Raw genomic sequence first — 17,025 nt, 5'->3', positions numbered from 1 at the left:
TACGGTACGAACAGATCTATTTTTGCAAATTGCAACTGCCGTTGGATTGATAGTCAACCCATCCGATGGTTGGTTTTATTCTAATTAAATATGGTCCTCCTCCCGTTTTCGCTCAAGGTTTTAAAACGCGTTTTCGCTCAAGGTTTTAAAACGTGTCTACTAGAGACAGATTTCCACATGTTTCGTTCCCCTCTTCAACCGACGTGGAATCTCACAATCTACCTCCCTTGCGAGCCTAACATCCTCACTGGCACACCGCCCGATATCAAACTCTAATACTATTTATAACTGTTCGAGCACACCGTTAGCAGATACTATTCTCTTTGGGCTTTTCCTTCAAGAACCTCCCTTCAAGGTTTTTCAACGCGTCGGTTAAGGAGAGGTTTCTACACCCTTATAAGAAATGATTCATTCCCCTCCTCCCACCGATGTGGGATCTCACAAGATCCGACCCATTCAATCAAGCTTGAATTATGTTTGAGTTTAAGAGGTAATCTAATTCTAGTATTGTCTATTGATTGGTCTGTATTTTGTATAAAAAAGTGTTAATTTCTTTGATTGAATTATTGAACAAAAGGTTGGATCATTTACCTAAGAATTAAGGTTGTCTTATCAATTATGTTCTGAATCATTAGAGTCATGCGAATCCTAATAAGGTGAAGCATGACCTTCACTATCGTCCAACTCTAAGATGTATACGACTTCAATCTCACTAGGCAATTCATTACTAAAGAACTAGTGGACTATTTTCTAATAGTTTCCATATGGCATATCAATGTGGGAGTAACCCGGTGTGCTTGACAACTATCAATATTATGTGAACCGTGCTGCTCAAAAAATATTTGGGTTGGGTTCATTTTTTCTGAACACGAACTTGTATTCAAATAATTATAAATTGTGGATAAATAAAATTTTTTTTAAAAAAATAATTTTTTCAAACAACTCAACCCGAACCCAACCCAAAATTAGAGGGTTGGGCTGGGTTACCAATCTAACCAACCCAAACTTTCGGATTAAGTAAAAAAAAAAAAGAAATCCCTCTATCTATCCATATCGGGCAGTATGCCAGTGAGTATTTTGTGTGCTCAAGCGGTTATAAATAGTATTAGAGTTTTAAAAAAAAATTCATCTAGAGTTCATTGAGCTATTGTCTTTTGTGTTCTATGCATCTGAGACACTTAGTTTTAAAACCTCGTATTTTCTTCCACGTTAGACTTGCATGCCTAACGTGATGGCGCGAAATTCAAATGTGTATTGTTGTAGCATGGTGATGAGATCAAAGATAATCTAAACTAGTTCGTTTTTAGACAGTGACATCCTTAATCGACATTAATAAAAAAACTACGTAATAAATAATAAAATATGTTATATTTCAACCGGACTTGTTTAGTTATATTTTTAATAGGTATTTGTAGTGTAACAGCTCAGACTGCTAGCAAATATTGTCCTTTAAAAACTCTCCTTCAGGGCCCAACGTCCTCACTGACACTCATCCATTTCTCCAATCGATGTGGGACCCCACCAAATCTACCCCCTTCGTGGTCCAGCGTCCTTACTGGCACATCGTCTTGTGTCTACCCGCTTTAAGGAATGGCCTCTTTGCTGGCACATAGTCCAGTGTCTGGCTCTAATATCATCAGCCAAAGCCTACCGCTAGCAGATATCGTCCTCCTTGGATTTTCCCTTTCGAGCTTACCCTCAAGGTTTTTAAAACGCGTTGGTCAGCGAAAAATTTATTTATGTGGTGTTTCTTTCTCTTCCCCAACTCATATGAGATATGACAGAGTGAAATTATATTACTATTAAACTAAAAAAAACAATGAAAAAAAAAAAAATCTTAAAGCTCTAACCCTAGACATGGAATTATCGTCATAATTGACTCATTTTAATGTTTTTTTTTTCCGACAACGTTACATATTTATTTAAGCCCGACATGAGAACTAAATCTTTTTTATAGTATAATTATTAATAAGTAATAAATTATAAATTTAATTTCGATAACAAAAAGGAAACTAATTAATTAAGATTCTTAAAAACAGATTTCGAAACCTATTCAACGATGATGTTTTTAGCAGTTGAACAACGTTGTTTATGGATAAATCTATTTTAAGAAAACTACTTAAACCACAATTTTTTATTTTCTTCTTCAATTTTTTATTTTATTTTATTTTTTATGGCTATTAATAATTGCGACAACCTAAATTTGATAATGTAACAAAATTTGTCTAATTCTCATAACATATATAAACACCCAAAGGTGTGTTAATTTTGATGGGCAAAGAGTAAGCCACACCCTCCATCCTAGAAGCCCTTAATTGTTTCGCCATGGAAGAAACGCAGGTGGTGATCGTGGGCGGTGGTCCGGCGGGGCTTGCAACGGCGGCATGCCTCAACCGTCTTTCGATACATAACATCGTACTCGAAAGAGACGATTGCTGCGCTTCTCTATGGCGAAAAAGGGCTTATGACAGGTTGAAGCTTCATTTAGCCAAACCCTATTGTCAACTTCCTTACATGCCATTCCCACACAATGCACCAACCTACATTTCCCGGTTGGATTTCATTGCTTATTTGGATAACTACATGTCGTGTTTCGGGATCGAACCGCGGTGTTGTCGGAGCGTGGAACGAGCTTGGTACGACAAGGTGGAGGGGAAGTGGATGGTGGTGGTGAATAACAAGGGTAGTGGTGTGGAAGAGAGGTATGTTTGTAGGTATCTCGTGGCTGCCAGTGGGGAGAATAGTGAGGGGTTTTTGCCGGATGTTCCTGGATTGAAGAGCTTCCATGGTGAGGTTTTGCATTCAAGTGGGTATGAGAATGGAGAGAGGTTTAGAGGTAAGGATGTTTTGGTTGTTGGATGTGGGAATTCTGGCATGGAGATTGCTTATGATTTGTCTAATTATGCTGCAAATACTTCCATCGTCGTTCGGAGCCCGGTAGTTATCTCCTTTCTTCATGTTTTTCTTACCCGATTCATGAATCTTGACGGGGGAGTTATCATCCCAATTTGGTATCATTTGGGTTGAGTTAGATCTAAAAATTAGTGTTTTATTGTGTCGGGCAGGTCCACGTGTTAACGAAAGACATCGTTCGGGTAGGGATGTTTTTATTGAAATATCTTCCATGCAAGGTTGTGGATCCAATCTGCATTAATCTTGCAAAGATGAAGTATGGAAATTCATCCAAGTATGGGATTCGTAGGCCCAAAGGAGGCCCTTTTCTTATCAAAGCCAAAACTGGTCGTTCCCCCACCATTGATGTTGGATGCATGAACAGAATCAAGAAAGGAGAGATCAAGGTGCAAAAGTTCTATATCGTAACCCGTAACCCTAGTCAGTTCATCTCTCGTAAACGTTTTGGATTCAGATTACCTGGTTGATCAAATGTTATTTTGTTTCAGGTTCTTCCATCGATAACATGCGTAAACGAAGACCATGTGAGGTTTGCATACGGCATTGTGAACTACTTCGATGCGATAATTTTTGCGACGGGGTACAAGAGCACGGTGCTGAATTGGCTGGAGGTAAGGGGTGGTAAAAAAACGCTGTTGTTGATGATTGAAAACATGAAATATGAAAGGGGTTTGAAGCAATTTTATGAAACATTTGATAGGATGAGAAGGGGCAGTTCAATGAGGAAGATGGGTTTCCAAAGCAAAGGCCACCAAATCATTGGAAGGGAGAAGATGGGTTGTACTGTGCAGGATTTGGAAAGCAAGGGTTGCTTGGGATTTCAAATGATGCACAGAACATCGCAAGGGATATAGCAACATTGGCAGCTTGAGATATGAACAACACGATGGTGTTGAGGTTTGGGTGTTCTTAATGTTCGACCTGTCATGCAGGGGTGGAGGTGTTGTAATATTGTTATTTTATTTTTATTTAATAATTAATTTTTTATTATTTATTATTTTCAAAATATATCAACTATGTTGTAAATTATAATTAAATATTTAAAAATAAATAAACAAATTTTTAAACCATTTAAACAACCAGAACAAACCAAAATTAATTAATTATAAATTGAGCTACTACAAGTGGGCTAAGAAGATGTACAAATGTTTATATATAATTAACAATTAAAGACAAGAACAATTGTTGTCAAAGTTGTTCTTAAATCCAAGCAAATCTATGAACTCAGACATCATGTTTTGGCTGTTCTTCTCAATTCAAAGCCTGAAAGTTCTGAATAAGTTGTTATTTTCACAGAGGTTGGAGTGTTGTCTTGGTTTCCTGCCCATGATTGACTCTTCAGTGTTAGTACTCAAAAGGAGATTTTTGTAGCATAAAATGTTTTCTAGGCATGATTGATTCTTGGTTTTCTGCCAGTTTATAAGAACATGGCAAAGAATAAATCATAGATCATTTGTGCATTTAAGTTGGCTAACTTGCTCGAAGGCAATTGTCACACAATCATAGCACGATCCGTAAAATTTTACCCTACCTAAAACTCGAGGCATTACACAGATGCTCACCCATGAGCTTTCCCTCATGGGTCAAGGTGATGATCACACAAGCCAACAGGAAAACAACACTCAAATCAAATAAATCCCTTGTGTGTGTGTGTGTGTGTGTGTGTGTGTGTGTTTGTGTGTGTGTGTGACTTCAAAAGGCAACAAACACATAGCAAAGACAGCACTATTAGTATAATCTCCCAAAAGGAAGCATGCAAGGGCTCGAAAGGGCAAAGAGCGCAGAGTAAGGACATTGACTCATACCTTAGTTATCAAATGGGCGCTATACAATTAACACATTCCATTTGGGCAGATGCAAGAATCAATGAAGCTTTACCAGAGCACGCATAATTTGTGTAACCTAAAAGAAAATACACTTTAAGATACCAAAGACCTCATGGCCACAATCGAGCATCTAAGGCTTGAGAAAAGACATTGACTCGTACCTCAGTTATCAAATGGGCACTATACAACTATACAACTCACACATTCCCATTTAGGCAGATGCAATTACCATCACAGAGAGCACCAAGCAAACACTACGTCTACAATAAGGATAACAGGTAATGCATTAAAACCAAACACAGGATGACAATGCCCTCAGAACTCATAGCTTAATTCCTCATTGACAATGCTTGCATTTCATTCGCATACTAGCCTCTACTCATCTACAGCCACTATAAAAGAAAAGAAAGGAAATGGAAAGCGTATAATGTATATATATATATATGTATGCATGTATGTGTTTGTAGAGTTTGAGAAAGAGAGAGAGAAAGAGTTATGGTTGAGGGCAAAGGCTAGTACTAGAAATCAATGCAAATGCTTCAGAGCACGAGTTTTTCCATCATCGGGCACAGGCAATTTCAAGATGCAAACACTAATCAATAATATGCAGATTCCTACACCTTAAATTGTTCTCTTTATCATTATCAACATTTCATAATTTAATAGCATAGCATATTTCATGCTTATTAACTTTCCTAATAAACTATCCCACAAAAGGCTGGCATTTACACCTTTTCTGTTCATATACCTTCACCATTGATGACTACAAAAAATAGGGTCACATGAAGTAATATAGGTGTCCTAGAACAGCTGGGAGTTTAGAGAAAATTTTTGAAGTAACTTATAAGGCAGAATATAAATCTAGTTAAAATTTCAAACAAAATTACAAAGTCATTAAGAAGAATTTTTTAAAAACGTGTTTTTAATTGATAAACACAATTCACAAATACACTACTTCTGTAAAATCTGACTACAACATCAGTTACAGTTTCATGTAGATTAACCATTTCCAAGATGCCCTCAGATATCATAATCATACTTCATCATTTCTAGATGTATTTGATTTTCATTACTAGCCTCTGCACATCCTTAACCACTCACAAAAAAGAAGAAAAAGAAGAAATCAGATATATGGATTATCAGATAGGCAGATAGATAGAGAGATAGAGAGAGATAGAGAGAGAGAGAGAGACACAGACAGACAGATTATGTGTGAGTTGGCTAATGGCAAAGGCTTATAATGAAGATCATCAGTATCTGCTCTAATCAGTGAATTCCATCATCGGGCAGATGAAACTTTTAAAGCAAAGCCAATTTCTTCATACAAAAAGGTCCAAATACCATACAATCAGCACATCTCTGAAAATACAATTCAAACGAACCAACCTAATCAGAAGCGCATCCCACCCCCACCAATTTATATATATCTATATATATGCACATTAAAAAACAATTATAATAAGAAGAAAGAAATACAGTAAAATCTAGAAATCTTTATGACCATGAGTTCAAGCCAAACCCAATTTTATAATGTCAAATATTATGAAGTCAAGTGATTGTGTATGAGATTTGTAAAGACAAATGACTTTACACCCAATATAAAAGTCACGTATATTATCATATATTCATGTCTATAAATAGCGACAGCATATCATGAATAAAAACAAAATATTGAAAACAAAAGGATAGAAGAATCACTAATTCAGAAAGAAACAAAGATTCAAAATTTATCATGATCCTGAACTTTCACCTTTACCTGTTTCGATCCATGTACTTGGGGAAAGAATGCTTTTAGGTCCTAATCATTAAATTTATGTCAGGCGTGAACGGTTCGAGGTGCTACCATAACTTTAGAACCCAAAAGCTCTATATTGAATATCAGCCTCTTTAAATTGGCCATATATAACCAGCCTATGTGACACTCTCCCACCTTGCTGCAATGACCTAAAAAAAACCAACTAATGAAGCTACAAGCATTCAAAAGAATGGACAACCCTTCTTAAAGATCACTTCAAAAGAAAAACCGAAAACTTATGCAACATATATATAAAATCTGGTATTGGAATTGGAAAAATGGTGGTCAAACACTTGTGTTAAACTATATAAAAATATTTAACAGCTGATATCAAAAAAAAATTTATAATGCTTGCATATAAACCAGAATGGATTAAAAAAAATTATATCAACGAGTGTCCAAGCCAACTCTCATGCATCTCGACTAATTTCACCAAAACACCACCTAACTCTGTTACATTGGTTGATAAGAAACGCGTAAGATACTAAATCTTAGATAGGTGACCACCAATTCTCTTATTTCTCCCGGGCCTTTATGCCCACTAAGTCAACACATGATGGTTAGCCAAAATTGATTAAATTAAAAAAAAAATTGTCTCGAAATAAGATTTGGAGAACAAAAAATAACTTTATGCACAAGTTCCTTGCACTTCAAAATTAGATGTTTCAATATTTGATGTCATTCTTGAAACTAAATCGTCACTTTAAAGTTAAATCGTGCAAACTGGGAAAGAAAATTAATAAAACAATTCAGTGAACCTTTAAGATCAGAGAGTATGGGAAAATGCCCTCAGTTAAAATTGATTTTCATCACTACCTCTACACAGCAACAGCCACTATAATAATTTACCAAAAGAGAAGGCAAATATATTGGGAAAAGACAGATAGATTGGATGGGTTTGTGTTTGAAGAAAGAGAGAGAGTGAGAGAGAGAGAAAGAGAGTTGTGGATGAGGGCAAAGGCTTGTGATAAGAATCAACTTAACAACTCGAGAAATGAGTTTCTCCATCATTGGGCAGGTGCAATTTTCTGATGAACAGTGGAAAAATGCGAACATAGAGATCAATAATCAAGATACTAAAACAAGCAAAACAAAAATTTCAGATCACAGTTGTTACATATGAGAATCATTTAGAAATTAGATCATTTAAAAGAAAACAATCCTATTTGCATGTACAAGATTAAAACGTTGAGAAACAAGCTAACTTAAAAAATTTAGTACAAAAACAGGANTTGTGTGGGAAGAAATTTACTTTACTTCCATTGTCTCCATATGAAGTACATTGTGAGCAATTGAAATTACAGAAGAAAAAAAAAAGAAAAAAACGAACAAAAATGCTATCCTGAAATTAGAAAAACAAATAATAATAAATAATAAAACCGTGGCTATTTAATCNAAAAAAAAAAAAAAAAGAAAAAAACGAACAAAAATGCTATCCTGAAATTAGAAAAACAAATAATAATAAATAATAAAACCGTGGCTATTTAATCCAAATGAATTATGACTGGATACTTCATAAAGAACAATAAACAGATACGCTTCAAATGCATATACTGCAAATGAACAATGAAGAACATATAAATTAAACAAATGACTAGAAACAAAATCAAGTTTAGAGGGATCAGATTCAGCATCCTAAGCATCACTCACCTCACACATATAATTCGTAATACCTCCAAACAGATTTACTAAATCCTAATCAACAGCATAAAACAAACAAATATAAGCAAATCTAGGTAGGACTTGCCATTAAGCCAGGACCCAGTTAATAAAAACAAAAGAAAATCCAAAACATGAATGATCGACACATTGACAACTGAAACTAACCCATTTTAGGCAAACCCCAACAAATACAAAAACCATTAAAATAACCAGAGTGCTTAGTACTATGAAATCTGGGCATGCAAGGGAGAAAAAAGAAATGAAATTAACGCACACCCACAAAGACTCTGGGTGAAATAGTTGAGATCAACTCCATAAATAAGAGAAGCCCTCAGCCCTAATAGCGTAAACTAAATCATCCATGGAATAGACGAAATGGGGTTCACGAAAATCCCTTAGTAAATGCCAGAAGGCAGTGAAGGGGGGAGTAAAGGGTGATTAACGATGAACAGAGGGGACAGCAAGAGATTAACAAGGGGTATGTTTGCCAAAAATGGGGGAAATTGAGTTGTTTGTCTTATCTCTCCGGACTGCCACGACTAGATTAATCGAGGAAGGGAAACTAAAGGAAGCCCCAAGAAACGATGGAAGAGAGGAACAAAATACATAAATATGGCTTTTGAAGGGTCAGATAGAACTGTGCTATCATAGCACCGGAGCCTCGGGTTCGCAGCCGAGTTAAAGTAAAAAATGCTACTTTTCGTACCTCAAACAGTGTTCAACTATATATCTTTTTTATTCGTCTTTGAACCTAATATATTTAACGATATTATTGAAATTTTTGGTATGAAAAACGCAAAAAATTACACTGATATTCTGAGATATAATAGAATTTGGTTTCATTATTGAATTTTTTATGCTGATTAACTCTTTCCCCATTTTTTACTCACCAATTTGGCCATCCATCAACTTTCCAGAAATTACTTTATTAGGTATAATAAATGAAAAATATTTGAATTAAATGTTAAAAACAATATTCATATATCAAACCGAATCTGCATTTTATCAAGGTTACTGACATTTAGAATTCGAAACTACGGATTTCTCTTTTTGTTTACAGCTCAAAATCTACTGAAAAATTAAGCTTTTCTTCCTTCACCAACATTTCCCTACGACTAACACACAATTTTCTTCAAAATTTTAAGAGTATTTTTCTTTGTCCCTAAATTTTTCTGAAGTAAAACTATATATATTGCAACTCAAAATACTATTAAAAAGGTATCAGTATCATATAATTATCGATTGATTGTTCTTTTGAAGCCAAATCTGAAGATAGGCGAATTCCAATCCCATTTCCATTTGTTTTGCAATCAATGTTGTAAAAAGAACATAACATTGGCTCCTCTCTCTTCCATGGATTTGCAAGGCCTCTTAATTGTTAAAAAATAGGTATTCCAGACAATGAATTTAATTATAAGAAACGTATAGCTATGCATACAGCTGAAAGCAGATGGTAAAACATTTGACCATGAAGAATTTGAGGGGAGTGATGATGAAATCCATTGTCATTGATGAGATAAATTCGAAACACTACAACATTATGAAGATTTAAAAAACAAAAGCATCAATCAAAAGGAGATCAGACTTAGCAAGGGTCAGAATCACAGAAACTAAAAGGATTATGCAGAAGTATAAGGTTTTTGATTATGAATTTGGAGAAATAAATTTTCTTATAAATTAGAAATCACAAACATGGGAATACATAGTTTATGAGTAGGACGATTCAAAGGAAGGAAACAGAGTCCGCAAAAGAAACAGGAAACAACAGAACCAAACAACAGACAACAAACTAGAAAACATATTAAGCAACATAAAGCAAGACAAAGATACTAACTTCTAAATTGTAGAAAAAAATAATTTCAAATGGGTTGAATTAATCTTCTTCCAAGGCTGCATTTTTACAAGAAATACAGCAAGAAACTGCCCCAAATCCAGTGCAAATACCAATCATATTCCACAAGTTGCCCTAAATTCTCGAAGTCGGTATAGAATCCAAGGAAACAAGCAATACAATAAAATAACAACAACAAAGCTTGAAACAAAGAAAAAATAAATTTAGGAAACAAAAAGAATTGAGCTGCATTCAAGAAAGCAGTTAGAACCAAAGCCCTCAGATCTCATAGCTTAAATGAATCACGCACGGCATAAAGCAAACGACATTCGTTCATCAAAAGCCTTTACCAGTAGTGACGTGTGTGGAATTATATGTATGGAAAGAACGAATGAGGAGGTGATGATGGAGATGGAGATAAGCAAAGGCTAATGACGAACTAAGCCATCTGCAGCCGCTCAATAAACAATGTTTTCCATCATTGGGCATAATTGAAGTTACCAATCTTACGCAGCAAGTAAACAAGAAAAATAAAACAAAACCCTAAGAATCCATAGCCACAATCAACAAACATCAAGAACCCAAACAGAGGAAGACGACGGCAAAACACATAAAGGCTTGGAAGGACGGAATACAGAAGATTTAGGGCAAGTCGCTTTAACCTGGATTTTATAGAGAGCTCTGCGATGGATTTTGCTGTGAACTGCCCACTGCGAGATTGGCGGCGGAGAAACCTGCTGAAAAGCCCTAGTATGCAACAGAGATGAAATGAAGGCCCAAATCATAGATATGGGCCTGGTCTTGGGCCTGTGAGCTTAAAACATTTGGCCCAAAACTACAGAAATTCCTGTATTTATTTTAGACTAGTTTCCAACGTTCTATGTTATAATTATTTTTCATGAATATTTATATTATTTGACTGAGGGTAAGTTATTTATTTATAATCAAATAAATTAGGAGGATATAAAAAGATTAATAAATAGAAAAATAATATATGGGAAGATACCTATGGTAAGAAGACAAATATTTATATATTCACCTCTAATAAAATATCAAATATGATATATATGGTAAACTATAATTTAGTATTAAATATCTTTGACACCCCTGCAAGCTGAGCATAAAATTTGAGCGAATGTGAAGCTTGGATCTAAAAAATTCAAAGAGAGGTCGAGAAACACTTTTCGTGAAGATGTCTATAACCTGGTTTGGAGGAGGCGTAGAGAAACACTTTCTTGCCCATCGAAAATTGTAGAGGGATCGACGCTCAGTGGCGATGCTACCTTGGTTTCGGCGAGAATATGTCTAACCCATCAAGAGGGATCGTCGCTCAGCGACGATGCTGTCTTGGCTCTGGCGAGAATATGTCTAACCCAAGAAGTAGAAGGGAGAAACTTAGAGCAAGGGACAAAGACAATGCTGAAGTCAAAAGAGTCACCACATTGGGCGAAGAAGCCAATTTTGGCGAGAAGGGCGACGACGACTTGGTTGGCGAAGAGGCCAGTGCAGCATCCAGATTCAAAAGGTAAATCTCTGCAAAAGGTCGATATGTTTCTCGAGATTCTGTATATTTTCGATGAGAACGCTATGAGGATTTTGAGGTTAGGGTTTCTGTGAAGGATGAAGAGCCGATTGAGAAGAAAATGAGAGAGGTTATGTTGGCTAAGGGGAAACCAATTGGGTTGGAGAAGGTGAGGTTGTATGTACAGAATATGGCAAATGGTGATTTGAAGGTCAAAAGGGTGGAGTCGAAGAGTAATCAATCGACTTCGCTTGTGGCAGCCATGGAGACTACCTCTGCGGCGTCAAAGCCAGCAATGGTGGTGGGGAAGAATAATAGAGGATTCAAAAGCCATTGAAAAAACCGAAAGGGCTATGATACCATGACAATGTTTGTTTAATCTACTACACGTGAATGATGTGAAAGTTATCTATTTATAATCAAATAAATTACGAGGACATGGGAAGAGTAATAAATGAAAACAACAGTACATAGAAAGAAACAAATATCTAAATATTTACGTATAATAAAATATCAAATATGATATATACGTTAACTTATAATTTAGAAAATTAGAATTAATGATAATTTAAAAACTGGTTGGGCTCAATTTAAGTAAGAGATACTAACTAGTTCTTATTCAAATGTCGTCCCAAAAGCTTGTTGGGTCAGTTCGAAACTAACAAAAGGCTGCAACGATCATATCACAATTTGAAAACAAATAAAACGAACCAATTCAATGGATGTTACCAAAAATGGCTCGGGCATCTGTTGGATTGATTGGGTCTCACAAGCAACATTCAACCTGCCCACAAAGACGTGTCAGAGTGAGAGGAAATGCGCTGACGCAGGCCTAAATGCATTGCTGCCGGTCTAAACGTGTCGCTGCCCACGCTGGAGCGCCTGTAGAATGGGTCACGTCGTGTTCTAGATAGGGTCTTGTCGACGTTCTCGCGCAAGCATACTCACACGTTGATGGTGCTATCAAAGCGGCACGCCTAGGTGTTGCCCTCGATCAAAAGACAAAATTATAGATATTATCTCTATTAATACGAACCATTCTAAAAAATTCGAAGAAAGGATTTAACCCCTTTTTTATTTTTGGGTTAATAAGTTATAATATCTAGACTATAGTTAGATCAAAATAAGATCGTAGAACACGATTAAAGCGCTTGAATTTCATTAAAACGATTAAATATCATGTGACTAAAAGAAGTGTAGGGCATTGATTTTCCAAAGAGGGTAAGTGGTAGCTAAAGAAGATGGCTTGAATTAGTATGTTGATCTCAAAGAATGTGATTAAAATATATAAGGGAATATAGTAATGATTTCCCAAAAAGCATATAAATTAGGTGCATAGGAAAATGAAAAAGTGTTTGATTTGGAATCCTTAGTGCTTGATGCATTATGCTCTTTAGCCATGGGATTATCCTCTAAAAAGGTGGTTTAATTAATTAATGAACCTAACTTTGCCCTATCCCTTCATAGTGCTTTTCCAATTAGATTCTCCTACAATTGAAAACAAAGTTTGATTTCATGGTCAAATATTTGCCAAATGTAATAAACGAATATTAAATAGTTAGCATGATATATATAGAAATTTCAAGTCCTTATACATCCAAGGAATATGTTCACTACTATCTAAAAAGTATACAAACATCTAATACTTTAGTTGTGCAAAAAATGTTATGATCGAGATAGAAATAACAAAAAAGAGAAGATGTAAAGAGAAATATACACGGGGACACCGCGATAGAAAACTCTATGTCATCTAGGGTTGTCTGTATCAGTGGACGACTTATTGTTACTCTGACTTTCACGTGTGTATAACGCTTCTTCCTCACCCTTCATTCAAGATTCTTCAATGATGGACTCCAAATTTAGTTAAGTAATTTTCTGACAGATCGACTTGATCCTATGAAAGTATTGTGCAATTGTTTTGTCACGTTTTAAGATTGATGAGAGCTTGTTCTCTTAAAGTTGCAGTCTCGTATCGTTCTTCTTTAAGAAAAGTGTCACGAACATGTCTCATGCTTCTTTCGGTTTCTTGTGATCTTGAATGTTCTCTAGCCTCTCTTCTTCAACGGTGGTTTTCAAGGAAAACATTACCTTGCCTTATTTTATTCATCATTTGTGCAAGGTATCATTAAGATTTCCTCAAGTGGCACAGTTTAGCTTCTGCTAACGACCTCCCAAAGGTCTTGTCTATATAGATAAGACAGCATGCATGTTGCTCACGTATTTAGTTGTTGAGTTTCTTGATTCTTTCGATGACTTGGAGATCACCCATTGTGTTGACAATACCTCAGTAATACCTGTAACGACCCTAAATTTCCACATACTCAGAGTCGCTATTAGTGTCTCATGCTCATCTCTAATACAGAAATATAACTCTTACATGAACATAATTTATAACTTAAACTTTGAAAAATGCTTTAAACAACTTCTTCTTTGGAAAACACAGTCATGGTCTTACGCGTTTAAATACGAAATACTGAAATTGAGAGAAAATAAAAATAAATATAAAATAATTTAAAACAATGAAATGCAAAAACACTTATTCTAACTTAAGACTAGGTATTTAAATATGAGTCTACCCCATGCACGTGCTACAGTCACTGCTCGCGATGTCGCCGTCCTCCATACAAGTGCGCGTTGCCTTTACTTGAAAAATGATGTGGCACACGGCTCGAGTATTTCGAAGAATACTCAGTAAGTGGCCCCACTATAAGCGGCCATGCAAATGCAAACACATGCAATCATGATTTAGGGACCTATCTCTAATTATCATAAGGGTGGCCTCCAGTCTCGGACAAATTGGATATATACTACTTCACTACACACGATTCACACGTGTGAGTGTGAATCCCCAGGGTGCTCGCACACCCCCTGGACCCTTTGGTCAAGCTAATCTGTAGCGGCGTTCGGAGGTCAGCGAAACTCCATAGTGTCATGCGTCTCATGAACACCCTTATCTGTGCACATTGGCACTCACGCGCATTCGCACTCATCATCATACTGTGCACGTCCGCACTCATCATATCTAGGGGAAGTAGCTCTATGCTTATGAACATACAATATGCATGAGGTCCCTCTAAATCCATCATACTGTCTCTTTCTGAAACAACCATCTAGTCTCATCTCTTTGTTACTCTAGGTAACACATACTCGTGGATATTTATATTAATATCATTTTCATGCTCTTAGGGTTGTGATATGGAAATCAACCCAAGGGAAAGTATGTAACGGATTACCTTGATGATCAAGATCAAGAGTAAAGAAACTTGTGATTCGAATCACTCCACAAGAAGTTTGATCAATACCACTTGAATGATTCTACATGCAAGTTCTAAACACAAAAATTTGTAGAGAAAGTTTAGCTCTCAACAAAGCGAAAATAGAAATTATATTCTTAATTCCAAAATCTCATGTCTAATCAAAGAAAGAAGACTTTATATAGTCTTTACAACCTTAACCTATGTCATAGGTAACTCCCAAATTAAATGGGCTAGTAAATGAGAAATACCCATAACCTCCATATTAAAATGGCTAGTTAATGGTGAAATATAGTAACCTATTTGGGTTACGATATAACCTTTAACTCCTATATTTAAAACTAGCTTAAATATGACAAACAAATAGTTAAACTATAATTAAATAATGCAATGAATAAAATGTGCTTATTAGTCATCTTTGGACTAGTTTCATAAATTCAGTGGAGTTCATTAAATGCAACTTAAAGTGCATTTAATTCATCTCTTTCTTGAAGCTCAACTTTGCACAACATATAAGGGAGGTCTCCAGCGTCTTCTAGAATTTCCTTTTATGATCTCACCATAGCTTGAATATAATTGTATAAGGTTTGTTGTAGCTTCTTGGTTCTCGTCCTTGTAATTGGACCTTGAGGTATGGAAATTCCTTGGTCGTGGTTCATATCAGGTTGTGTCCTATGTTGATCTAACGGCATGATGCAATATGACACTCATCATCATATAGCATGCTCAATATGGAAAACATCATCATATTAAGGTAAACGTCACACAATCATCATACTCATCATATTGCCATAAAGTGCATCAAGCATATCAAGTACGTCATTCATCAAAATATATATATACTACGCACATCATCAAGCATCATAACTCATACATAATCATAACTCATACATCGTCATAACTCATACATGTGATACGACATCGTACGACACAGTTCATACATCATCATAATTCATACAATTTTTAGTCTATCCTATAGTAAGCCACTTATCTGGTTGGCCTTAGCCGAAGTATTCCCTTATTTAATTAACGTAAGCTCCCGTTCCTCGGGAGCTTCTCTAAAGGTTGTCGGGGTTCACCTCATATCGCACCGTTCATCACCTTTCATACAAATATTTCACATTTTAATTAATAATCCAACTAACAATGTGAAATACGGCTCTAAAACGGTCTCAGTAAAAATTGAATTCCACGTTGTCATTGTTTCTAAATTTTGTCGCATAGTAAAACTTAAATTAAAAACATGTCAATCTTATTCCATGATGCTTGAATCATTCAAATACAACTATAATTTGTTATAATACCATATTCTCTCGCTACAAAATAATAATAATTTCTCACCTCTTCCTTTTTCCCTTCCTATGCTGTACCAATTTGTTTCTCTTGTCTTTCTGTTTTTTTCTCTTTCCTAGATGACTATCCAATTAACAAAAGATGTTTTTTCTCTTTCCTAAAAATGACTATCTAATGAATGGTAGCCCTTTTCAATCAATTCTAATTTTTCTCTGAAAAATGGGTATGCATCCATTAATTATGATTTTCTTTTCTTTCCTAGAGAATGAAGATGCAATTAGAAAAGATATCTAATTATATCCATTTCCAAAATATAAAAGAAAAGACATCTAACTTACCTATACTTTTTTTCNTTTTTTTTTTTTTTTTTTTTTTTTTTTTTTTTTTTTTTTTTTTTTTTTTTTTTTTTTATCAAATCATTTTGAGGTTGTAGGAGGGTAAAGATATTTGGGTGAAGGTGGAGAGAGACTATCATTTATTTATTTATTTTTAAATTATTATTATTATTTATTTATTTATTAAAAAAATTTCGATCGTTACATTATACACCCCTAAAAAAAATTTCGTATTCAAAAGTCTCAAACTCTTATTTCGTCCTCAGGCTCTCACGTAGCTTCTTCGGTGTGGTGGTTCTACCACAACATCTTAATGAACGCAATGTCCCTATTACGTAGCACTTTCACTTCGTGAGCTAGGTTTCTTATCGGTTTTTCCTCATTACTCAAATCTTCATTGAGCTAAAGGGGCTCGTAGTCTATTACGTGGATGAGGTTCATCATGTATTTCTTTAGTATCGACTTGTGAAACACATCGTGTACTCCTGAGAGGGAGGGAGGGAGTAGGGCTAACTTATATGCTACTAGATCGATCCGCTAGAGAATCTCGAATGGTCCGATAAATCTACGACTTAACTTGCCCTTACGTCCAAA

General features: G+C 35.4%; 1 protein-coding gene and 1 long non-coding RNA gene across 5 annotated transcripts; one reads left to right on the top strand and one right to left on the bottom strand.

Moving 5' to 3' along the window:
* Positions 1-2,325: 2,325 nt before the first annotated feature.
* Positions 2,326-3,894, top strand: LOC111789293 (probable indole-3-pyruvate monooxygenase YUCCA11). Its single transcript, XM_023670012.1, has 4 exons — positions 2,326-2,937; positions 3,066-3,299; positions 3,402-3,524; positions 3,614-3,894. Exons 1-4 carry the CDS (start codon positions 2,326-2,328, stop codon positions 3,782-3,784), a joined length of 1,140 nt encoding a protein of 379 aa, XP_023525780.1. The 3' UTR covers positions 3,785-3,894.
* Positions 3,895-4,051: 157 nt separating this feature from the next.
* LOC111789037 lies at positions 4,052-10,746 on the bottom strand. Of its 4 annotated transcripts, none has more exons than XR_002814255.1 (4): positions 10,690-10,746; positions 4,901-6,683; positions 4,719-4,815; positions 4,052-4,233 (listed from the first exon to the last, which is right to left on the bottom strand). It is a non-coding gene; the product is annotated as an uncharacterized LOC111789037 (long non-coding RNA). The 4 variants fall into 4 exon arrangements; XR_002814256.1 differs by lacking the exon at positions 10,690-10,746 and adding an exon at positions 8,471-8,880; XR_002814257.1 differs by lacking the exon at positions 10,690-10,746 and having other exon boundaries at positions 4,901-6,098; positions 6,496-7,759.
* Positions 10,747-17,025: the final 6,279 nt, after the last annotated feature.

Source organism: Cucurbita pepo, chromosome LG02 (assembly GCF_002806865.2).
Source record: "Cucurbita pepo subsp. pepo cultivar mu-cu-16 chromosome LG02, ASM280686v2, whole genome shotgun sequence".
NCBI classification, from domain to species: Eukaryota; Viridiplantae; Streptophyta; class Magnoliopsida; order Cucurbitales; family Cucurbitaceae; genus Cucurbita; species Cucurbita pepo.
Note: the sequence above shows the minus strand (reverse complement) of the source record. Positions and strands in the feature narration are given on the sequence as shown.

Bases quoted from the DNA above. Each gene is read 5' to 3' on its own strand.
- LOC111789293 (XM_023670012.1), top strand. From the start codon at position 2,326: ATGGAAGAAACGCAGGTGGTGATCGTGGGCGGTGGTCCGGCGGGGCTT. The intron at 2,938-3,065 runs GTAGTTATCTCC...TGTGTCGGGCAG, and splicing joins CCATCGTCGTTCGGAGCCCG to GTCCACGTGTTAACGAAAGA. The intron at 3,525-3,613 runs GTAAGGGGTGGT...AACATTTGATAG, and splicing joins CGGTGCTGAATTGGCTGGAG to GATGAGAAGGGGCAGTTCAA.